This window comes from Brassica napus, chromosome C7 (genome assembly GCF_020379485.1).
Source record: "Brassica napus cultivar Da-Ae chromosome C7, Da-Ae, whole genome shotgun sequence".
NCBI classification, from domain to species: domain Eukaryota; kingdom Viridiplantae; phylum Streptophyta; class Magnoliopsida; order Brassicales; family Brassicaceae; genus Brassica; species Brassica napus.
In genome coordinates this window covers 33,828,196-33,838,716 of record NC_063450.1, presented here as the reverse complement: position 1 = coordinate 33,838,716, position 10,521 = coordinate 33,828,196, and the positions used below count along the sequence as shown (strand labels likewise).

The 10,521-nt window shown below is 35.3% G+C and overlaps 2 protein-coding genes across 7 annotated transcripts; both read left to right on the top strand.

Annotated features, from left to right (window-relative positions):
* Nucleotides 1-2,656: 2,656 nt before the first annotated feature.
* Nucleotides 2,657-4,565, top strand: LOC106436850 (F-box protein At5g46170). Its single transcript, XM_013877799.3, has 2 exons — nt 2,657-3,975; nt 4,224-4,565. The coding sequence occupies exon 1, from the start codon at nt 2,794-2,796 to the stop codon at nt 3,946-3,948; it is 1,155 nt and encodes a 384-aa protein (XP_013733253.1). The 5' UTR covers nt 2,657-2,793; the 3' UTR covers nt 3,949-3,975; nt 4,224-4,565.
* A 1,256-nt stretch (nt 4,566-5,821) lies between these two features.
* On the top strand, nt 5,822-7,297 carry LOC125589821 (50S ribosomal protein HLP, mitochondrial-like). 6 transcript variants are annotated; one of them, XM_048762371.1, is made up of 4 exons: nt 5,822-6,044; nt 6,147-6,182; nt 6,509-6,603; nt 6,736-7,297. In XM_048762371.1, the coding sequence occupies exons 1-4, from the start codon at nt 5,855-5,857 to the stop codon at nt 7,135-7,137; spliced, it is 723 nt and encodes a 240-aa protein (XP_048618328.1). In that variant the 5' UTR covers nt 5,822-5,854; the 3' UTR covers nt 7,138-7,297. The 6 variants fall into 6 exon arrangements, with proteins under 6 accessions (XP_048618328.1, XP_048618326.1, XP_048618327.1 ...); XM_048762369.1 differs by having other exon boundaries at nt 6,730-7,297; XM_048762370.1 differs by having other exon boundaries at nt 5,823-6,044; nt 6,733-7,297.
* Nucleotides 7,298-10,521: the final 3,224 nt, after the last annotated feature.

The window sequence follows — 10,521 nt, the reverse complement described above, 5'->3', positions numbered from 1 at the left end:
TATCGGTTTGGCAGTTATTTTTTTTTTTTTTTAAACAAATTATATTATAGTCTATACTGTATAAGGTGAATACAATTAAGGTATCAACCAAATTGGTGGAACCTAGAAAAACAAGTGATCAACATCAGTCTCATGAAACAAATTGGCAGTTATGTGTCTGTTAAGAACTCGGAAGAATAATATATACTTATATATTAAATAATTCCCAAGGCCCTTTATTTTGTTTTATTTTTCTAAATTTGTCTTCCCTAGTAATATTAAAAGGCCATTTTCAATGTATTCTGAAAATAAAATCCTTTTTAATTTAGATGTATTTCTAAGACTTTGGAATTAGAATAATATTATTTGGATGAAAATTTTTTTGTTTAAAATTATTTTAGTTTTCTAAATAGTGACAAAAATCTTGTATTTTCTTCAGAATATTATGATCATATTTCCACTGCACTGCCTGTATTCACAATTTTTCCGTATTAATATGTGTGTCCACGTGTTGGCATGTGTATGTGGATATTGATATGGGACATGAAATCATGAATACACATATGCTTGTCTTCTATAATTGCCCAACCCAAACATGTTGAGGCGTGAAGACCCCCATATGTGGTTGGCTCTCGAATATTTAATTACAATATCATGACCTGATAGCATACGTGGATACTGATCTGGGATTTGCAAAGGTGGGATAAACCATTTTGATACTAACCAGTAGCATAGGTAAAATATTATCTATATTTTTTTCTTTCTTGCAGAAAAAATATCGCCTACCTATGTATGTGTTTTTATTATGTATAGTAGACTTGAGTTGGTCTAGATAATCACAACGTCAAGATCTAGTAGTATATGAACTTTGGAAAGTTAAACAACATAAGTTTGAATGCACTCCATTTGTTCAAGTAAATACGAAGTTATGCTTTAGATTTAATTTAAATTAGAGCTTGATCTGTGCGACCGCACAGGTATTTATTTTCATTTTTATAAGTAAAATTTTGTTTTGTATAAATTATATCATTTAAGTTTTGACGCATATTATATAATTGTTAAATATAACATTTTAAACATAATAATTCTATTTATTACATTGAGTAATTATATTTTGTTTTTAACATTCAATTACAATCACCATATTTTTATCATATAAATTTATTTTATTTGATTTTGAGTGAAATTTAATTTGTATAAAAATAAGCTACCAATAATATATAAATGGAATAATTTATATTTATGTATATATTATATAAATGATTATTTTATGTAGTTTTAAATTTCTAGTTATTACTAATAAATAATGAAAATATAACTATATATTTTTAAAACAATATTGTATTCTAAATTGAGTAAACGGATACCTAAATCGGTGTAGGTGGTTTTTACAAGTTTTTTTACGTTAATGTAAATTAATTATTGTTTTATATTTAACATTATATCACGTTTTTATAATGTTTACTAATTAATGACACATCTTCCATATTCAAAATCAATTTTATATAAATGCATGTTGAGTTTAAATAATTCTATTTGACTAAAACTAATGACACACATAACTAAATAAAAATATCAGACATATTCATCATGTGAAATATGAAAATTAATTTTGAATATCAATCTATAAATTTATGTATTTACAATTATAGTTATTTTAGTTAAGTATATTGTAAACTTTGACAAAATTATATTGTAAATGAAATGATTTTTTTTAGTTTTTCTATACGTTTACTTAAATTATTTTAAAACTAATTTAAAAAGTTCATATTAATTTATTTAACCATTGGTATTACTTGGTGTAATAATGTAATTATGGTTGTTAAATACTTCCATTATTTTACTATAGCATCAAAATATATTTTATAATAGTTTATAATAATTGGTATCTATATATTTATTACTCAGTAAATTTTATTTTTAAGTAAAGTTAAAACAAAGTAAATTGGAAAAGTATTGATTATAAATCTGTTAAAATTTATTAAGTCATATATTTTTATAATTTAAGACTTGCCAATTACGAATATCATAAATATATGGATTTCGAATTGTGGTGTATTAATTAAATTTAAGATTTATCATGAATTTGTTGTGAATTTATTTTAGGTAATTTTATATAAATTAGGAAAAACAGTTAATGTTTAAAGATAAGATTAATTATTATTTCAGTGACATTGATGCGTAAAATAAATTGAAGTTTTAAGGATTAATTTATAAGTGTACTTCTATTTTAATAAGATAGATATCGGGAGATATGACACATTCATATGATATATCTCTACTTAAGAATTAGTCTAGATTTTTTCATAAATCATAAATATATTTAGATTAATAATAAAAGGTTTAAATCCCATAATTTTATAAATACATCTATTAATTTTGTTAAAAAAATTACAACAGTTTTTCACGTAAATCTCTCATAACAAAATTATATTAGTTTTTAATTTTAAAATAAAAATATATAATTATACTGGAAGATATCTTAAAATTTGAGAGATTTATAGCAAAATCTTCCATTTTAATATAATTTTTTGTTGAAAATTTTATTTGAAAATATTACTTCTAGTGATTTGGCCATGTGGAAGTGGAAAAGTTTAATCAAAAATGTCAATTTTCTATTCACGCACCAAACGCGCGCATATTCGTCCACGCGCTGAAATAAAGACAAAAGCCTCGTGTATCTGCCTCCTCCAACCATTTTCAACTTCCTCTCTCCCGAAACTTCGTCATACGATTATCTTCTCCAAAGAGATTCTGATTCGAATCCTTCTCTCAAACCCTAGAAACTTTCCCCCAAACCCGAGATCCAATTCAATGGCCGTTATCCCCCGTTCAGATCCACCTTCACGGATCCACCCCGAGCCACAAACCCTAGGAATCGACCACTTCGATCATCTCCCAGACTCGATCCTCCTCCTCGTCTTCAACAAAATCTCCGACGTCAAATCCCTCGGCCGATGCTGCGTCGTCTCCCGGAGGTTCCACTCCCTCGTCACTCAGGTCGAAAACGTCCTGATCCGCGTCGATTGCGTCATCTCCGACGACGATAACTCCTCCCTCTCGTCGATCAAATCCCGCTCCTCCGCATCCGGGCCCTTCTCCTCCATATTCCGCCTCGTCGTCGGCGGCATTGTCAAGCCGTTGCAAGCGTTGGGGCAATTCCTCGGCGCGAGGAGAGCGTGCGGCTCCTCTTCTTCGTCATCTCTGTCTATTAGCGGAGACGAAGGTGGAGAGATCGAACAAGGCGGAGTAACGCACCACTCTCCTACGCAGGTTCTGAAGAACTTCGAGGAGATTCGTTACTTACGCATAGAGCTACCTTCCGGAGAGCTCGGGATCGACGAAGGAGTTTTGTTGAAATGGAGAGCAGAGTTTGGCTCAACCTTAGATCACTGCGTGATTCTCGGCGCTTCTTCAGTGATCCAACCTAATCCGATGAGAGTTTCTCAAGCCATTGTCACTACAACCGTTGAATCTCCCGCCAGCGACGATAACGGGAGTATACCGGAGTCTTTTTACACGAACGGAGGTTTAAAGCTGCGTGTTGTATGGACAATCAGCTCTTTGATTGCTGCATCAGCACGACACTACTTGCTACAGCCGATCATAGCCGAGCACAAGACGCTGAGGAGTTTAGTGCTCAGTGATTCCGATGGGCAAGGTGTGCTTTGTATGAACAGAGATCAGCTTGAAGAGCTAAGGGTGAAGCCATTGTCGGCTTCTTCTGCTTCGAAGAGAACTCTCGTACCTGCCTTGAACATGAGGCTATGGTATGCTCCTACCTTGGAGTTGCCTGATGGGACTGTGTTAAAAGGTGCGACTTTGGTGGCGATAAGGCCGAGCGAGTCGAAGAAGGAAGCGTCTGATGTCTCTTGGGTTTCTTCGGCTGCTTTTGAGGAGCCTTATGAGGCAGCTGTTAAGATGCTGGTCAAGAGAAAGACTTATTGTTTAGAAATGAACTCGTTCTAGCTTGGAATGTTTCAGTCTGAATCTGAGGTAAGTTGGTTCTCTTGTGTCTGTATAATCTGATTATGAAGTGATTTGAGCATATCCTTTGTGAATGTTCTAGGATGATCAACATTAGGAAACTTACACCGTCACTATCTTTTGACTGTATTGCAACTGATGATTATTTAAGCATTTGTGATCATAGATGGAATGTGTGTTATCGTCTCAAATTTTTCTTTGCTGTTCTGAGAAAGCACATTACTTTTTTCTCATTGTTATGATTCCTTGTTTGCTAGGGAACCCGATGGCGATTCATGATGATTTTACATATAATGCTATAGTGAGAGGAAGCAGAGAACGAGCTAAATCCAGTTTTGATGAATACATAAACCAGTTTTGCTGCCTGTTGCATCTGCTAGCGATTTTTTTCTTTTAAGCTTTCGCAGGATCTCTCAATCATATACCAACAAATTACTTATTATCTTGTAAGGTTTGTTGTCTGTCTTTGTTAGTTACAATGTCTTGAGCTTTGCTTGTTCTTCTCTCTTTTGTGAATATTGTAGTTATGAGAAATACATTTGCTTGTTATTATTATAGTTAATTTAAGAAAAATAAAACAGAGCAACTTATTCTGTTTATATTAGAATTGTATAAAAGCAACTTGATGTTTGAATGTTTATATCATAATTGAGCATTCTCAAATTGCCGTTTGTTTAATAATAGATTGTCATGTGCTAAGAGTGATGATATGTATTATCTTATATAAGACATTAGCCTACAGAAGCAGAAGCCTTATTATATTCAAAGTATACTGTGATATGGATAATGTCAACAAGCTGGACCCAATTTTGGAAGGCATGAGGGGGTAGACAAGTTACTTCATTATTGTGTTTGCTGAATGTATATCTTGGCCTATAATGATTATGTCTTAACCTTAGACTTCTCACTTTACTGTCAATTGTGTTTACTCACAAAAATCTGAATAAAGAAATTTAACTTTCCGAGGTACTGTTGAATTCTTCGCTCTCATCTGAATAAAGAGTTTTTTGAGATTTTGCAAACGTTGAGCAGCATCAGCAACTTGGGGTATAAGTATGAAAATGAGATGTTTGACCAAAAAAAGGGTATGAAAATGAGATTTACGACCGTCTTGTCTAATCGGCCAAAGTCGAAACTCAGAATCTAAAATATTGTTGCCCAATTGAACATCTCGATTGCATAGATTTTTGATGAGTATCTTAAATAATAAAATAAGTGGAGAGTGGGGCATGGTCAATTGTTTTAATACCTCCAAAACCTTTATGGTTGATCTTTTTTCCTTTGTTTTAAGATGGTGCCGAATACAAAACACGCAATGCTTATATTCAGTACATTTTATGGTTCACCCAAGCCAATTTTCCAAACAATAAATATTCTTAAATCTTCTTTATGAAATATTTCTAAATCTTTTGTACAAAACTTTTTGAAAATCTTTTCACAGTGATTTTTCCTTCTCCGAGATAAATCTTCGGTTGCTTAGCCTCCAAATAAACTCTAGTTCAACTCTAAATCGGCTTCAATTCCAGTTTTCAAATCAGCTATTCAGCTTTTCTTTATGTATCATTTTCGTACTACTTTATGCAAATACTTTACAAGTGGTCGATGAACACCTCATAGAGTTGTATTTATTCAGTTTTTAATACTCAGTGTTCACGGCACTAACAAAACAATTTATTGCAAAAATGTCTTAAAACCCATTTTATTCAAATGGGAACAATTCTAAAAGTTGCGGCGGACAAAGGAACAAAGAAGGTTATGTATATTAGAGCCCAGGCCCAATGTGTAAGCATGGACGAGAGAGAAAGTAGCGAAACTCAGCGACGCAATAGTTTTTATTTTATTCTTGTTGCTTAAAATAGCCATACCCGACCAGAAGCCTAACATTTAAATGTTCGGACCGAAAGTAGAAACATACCGGATTACTAAATGTATTTTATTACGGTTATACCCTTCGAGTAAACCTGGTATTTACATTTTGTTGCCACTCTTAAACCTTTCCCTATATCCTCCGCCTCGCTCTCTCTCGTCACTGATCTGGTTCTTCTGCAACGAATCCGTCTTTTCTCCATCAACGGCTCGTAAGTCAGCATTTATACGAATCTATTTATCTTTCTTTTGATAAGACTATTATTCTGTTATATTTTATGATTTGACATTAAGATCGAAACTTGTGGTTGTAGAAATGGCGGCAGCTTTAGCTTCAAGAATCTCCCGTGGTAAACGACTTGCTCCTTCCTCCTCGTTCTATTTTGAACCACAAGCTCTGATTATTAATAACGTTATTTTAATTTTATTGGTTAAAGGTTTTGACTTTTGAGGTTGAAACGTTCGATCTTGAGAAACTGTTGGGGGAGGGGGGGGGGGGGGGGGGGGGGTTTAAAATTATGATGAAATGAGAAATCAAAATTTTCCAACTTTGTAATTTATTTTGAAAGACAGATTCAATTGATTGAGCATTTGTTGTTGATGTTCTTACCAATCCATGCTCAAAATTTGTTGTTTTTTTCTTTTTCAATATGATTTATACACTAATAATGAGCAGGAGGACGTTCATTGCTTGGAGGTCTCAAGAATGATTTCTCTGGATCCATGACTTCTTCCACTGGAATGATGAATGGAAGTATCCTCCTTCCTCAGGTCAGAAACCTTCTTCGAGTTTTTAGTATTTGTTTGGTTTTGATCGAATCAGAACGAATAAGTGGATCACAATGGATGTTTTGATGCCTGAAAGCTTTTTCTTGTTTGTTGTTATTTGTTAATAAGCAGCAGCAGCAACAGAGAAGGACATTCATTCAAATGGGGACGGTTCTCAAAGTCGTGGACAACTCTGGAGCCAAGAAAGTGATGTGTATTCAAGCTCTCAAGGGTAAGAAAGGAGCTAGGCTTGGCGACACGATTGTTGCTTCGGTGAAAGAAGCCATGCCAAACGGTAAAGTGAAGAAAGGAGCGGTTGTGTACGGCGTGGTTGTCAGAGCTGCGATGCAGAGAGGTCGTGTTGATGGAAGCGAGGTTAGGTTTGATGATAACGCCGTTGTTCTTGTTGATAATAAAGACAAGAAAACTAAAACTGATCGCCAGCCGATTGGGACTCGAGTGTTTGGTCCTGTTCCTCACGAGCTTCGCAAGAAGAAACATCTCAAGATCCTCGCTTTGGCTCAACACATTGCTTGAGATGACAAAACATAAACCACCCCTAAACCACTTAGTGTCATCTTTTTTCATGTTTTTCTTCTGTAAACTCTCTCTCCTTCATAGTTAGTTAATTTTTGTTTCTGTTAAACTCACCGGCGATGGGATGGACGTTATAAACTATGGTCCCACTCTTTTCTGAGTTTTGGATCTGACAACAACAACAACAACAACAACAAAAAGAAAAAAAGCGTAATCATTTTAGTTCACTCTTTAAAATCACACTCTTTACGTAAAGATTGTGATTCTAAAGAACGTAAAGAATTTGACAATAATCATTTTGGGTTAGTATTCATTCTCTGGTCCTGAAAGGCCTTAACTTTGATTCTGTAATGCACATAGGAGTAGAAAAGCTAATGAATTCTAGGTGAATTATCTCTGCTTACTGAGACAGCTTGTGTAGAAACAAATTCTCATGTCAAATGTTAGATTCTCTAAAGCTTTTTCTCTTTTCAGAAAAAATCCCAACATGAAGAGGATTATACACATGTTTTGTTAAGAAGTCATGACAGACATGAAAGTTGGATGGTTGTTTTTTGGGTTTTTTTGACGTATTGGTCTTTAAAGATGACGCTATTACGAGATCAATTATTTATGAAATAAGTTAAGAAACTATGAATTTGCGTACGATGAAACTCTTTTTACCTTATCAATTTATCATTAGTCTTAAGTGGCTTTCTATCCGAGCGACATTTCCCTATTCAAACCTACAAACCCCGTACGCTGGAATTGAACTTAAAATTTTATTGGATTACTAATATTGTTATTTGAACCAAACCAAAAAGCAAAATAACTAAACTAAACCAAATTCAGATTCATAAATAACTGAACGGTTCATAAATTTTTTCTACCAAAAACTACAACCAAACCGAAACCAGACCGAAAAAATAATAATAATAATTTGAACGTAAATCGAAATTTATAAAATATCATTAAATTATAAATTTGTAACCTAAAACCATAAAGTTATAAATTCTTTTCTTCAACCACGCGGATCAGAATCTAGTCTTGGTTTAAAAGTATGGTTTATTGGACTCAGATGGCTTGTCACATTTAGCTGAGCTGCCAAATCTTCATTAGATAGAACTTACCTGTTGACGGATACGATGTGAAAACTTTAAATTAGTGATTTTTTATATAGTAGTACACTACAAGAAAACATCAAGGATTCTGAGGAAAAAAATTGTCGGAATTTCGTCGGAATATCGTTATTCCGACGAAATTCCGACGAAACACGTCGTCGGAAATAATTCCTCGGAATTTCTTTTTTCCTCTGAAATCCCTCGGAATTTTCCGACGGAATTCCGAGGAAATAAATTTCCGAGGAAATTCTGAGGATCCCTTGTTTGTCGGAAAAGTCCTCGGAATATACCGAGGTAGAACTTCGTCGGGATAATTCCTCGGAAGTTCATCGATCGATGCGTGTTTGGACATATATACATCGATCGATAGGAGTATACCGACGGACTTTTTCCTCGGTTTATTCCGAGGAACTGTTCCCTCGGTATATTCCGAGGGATCCGTTCCTCGGAATTTTCCGAGGGAGTTGTCCCTCGGAAAATTCCGAGGGAAATGTCCCTCGCTATTTTAAAAAAAAAACGGATCGATCGATGCGTTTTTGTTCAAAAACGCATCGATCGATCTAGTGAAAAATATAATTAATTTCCTCGGAATGTAAAAAATATTAATTTTTTTGAAAAAATAAAATTTCTGAAATTTAAATTCGAAAATATGAAATTAAAAGTAAAATTGAAATCATATTAATTAATATTCAAAGTTTCACAAATAAAAATAAAACATTCCGAGATTGGGGAAAAAAAAAACTACGGGTCTGGCACGTCCGGGAACACCTCGTTCGGGTACATCCTCTGCATCATCTCCATCATTTGCTGGTTCAGCCTCCTCTGTGCCTCATAGCCCGCCTGTTGAGCCGCCATCTGGGTCTCCAACAAAGATATTCGATCATCTTTGTCCTTCAACTGAGCCGTAAGTACTTCTGGATCAACAAAGGGCGGTGGTGCAGAAGAAGGAGGAACCGACCGGGTGCGACGACCCAAACCGAACAAACGTCCCTTCTTCTTTGGAACCGACTGAATAGAAAAAAGCCAAATTTAGAAATTTAAACCAAGAAATAAATGAATTGAACTTTAAAAAAAAAAGAACTTACGGATTCAACGATTTCGTTGATTCGAAACCGGGACAAGTTGGTCGAAGCCGTCGAAGCGTCATCCTCGGTTTGAAGCTGAGACACTTCGTCTACCACCTGAGTTTGGACCAGGTCGACCACGTCCCTCACAAGACCGTCATCAATCTGGCCGGTCTTCTTGTTGGTATACGCCCTCCTCATTAGGGCGAGATCATCGACCGGCTCGCCATCATTTTCTTCCGCCTTGAAAAAAAACATAAAATTAAAGAAACATTAGAAATTAGAAGAAATGCACAATAAATTTAAATTCTGAAACTCAAATAATTGAAGAAAAAGCGGTTGAACTTACCATGCGATCTCCGAGAGTGGCAATAGATTGAGCACCCAAGTTATGCTTGTAGATGCCCTTCCCTTTACGGTCGGAAGAAGTTTCTTTCGTCTCCTCCTTATCCCAATGCGCACACAACTCCTTCCAGACCGTGTCGTTCATCGACTTTGGGACCTTTTAATTAAAAAAAAAGAAAAAGTTTAATAAATTAAAAAATAGTTTAATAAATTAAAAAATTGTTTAATAAATTAAATCGAACCTTATTGATTTCCCACTTCTTCTTCCACTCGTGGATCTGCTTCCCATAGTTGTCCATTACTTTATGGACGAAGTGGTGATAGATAAAGAGCGTCTCATCGGAATTCCAGTTGAACTCTTGCTGAAAAAAAAACACAATTAGTAGAAAATTTATATTAAAGATTAAAAATATAAGTAAAAAATTAGAATACTTACCGCAAACTGACGAAACCACAGAACCTGCTTGTCGGTTGGGAAGTGAGTGAAAGTCGGATGTCCACTGTCGAGGGCCGAGTACATCATACGGTTGATCCATGCGCTGATCCCGTTCCCGGATCGGTTGAACCTTATTAAAAGAACAAACGGTTAATAATGAATCCAAATTTAAAGAAAAAAAAATGTTTAATTACCATGTTTGACCCCGTCCATGTGGATACGGAGTGAGATACGGAAGATGGTCACGACCGGGCTGTTGAACCAACTCCGCAACCCTCATCACTCCCGGAGGACCCGGAGGAACAGGAGCGGATGCAGCAGCGGGAGCGAGAGGAGCATGAGCGGGTGCAGCAGAGGGAGATGTATGGTTGGAGCTGTGGGGCGAAGGGGAATCCTGAAAATGGCTGGAATCCCGAGACTGGCTCCCCGTACCACCACG

Bases quoted from the DNA above. Each gene is read 5' to 3' on its own strand.
- LOC125589821 (XM_048762369.1), top strand. From the start codon at position 5,855: ATGTTCGGACCGAAAGTAGAAACATACCGGATTACTAAATGTATTTTA. The intron at 6,045-6,146 runs GTAAGTCAGCAT...TTGTGGTTGTAG, and splicing joins CTTTTCTCCATCAACGGCTC to AAATGGCGGCAGCTTTAGCT. The intron at 6,604-6,729 runs GTCAGAAACCTT...TTTGTTAATAAG, and splicing joins GAAGTATCCTCCTTCCTCAG to CAGCAGCAGCAACAGAGAAG.
- LOC106436850 (XM_013877799.3), top strand. From the start codon at position 2,794: ATGGCCGTTATCCCCCGTTCAGATCCACCTTCACGGATCCACCCCGAG.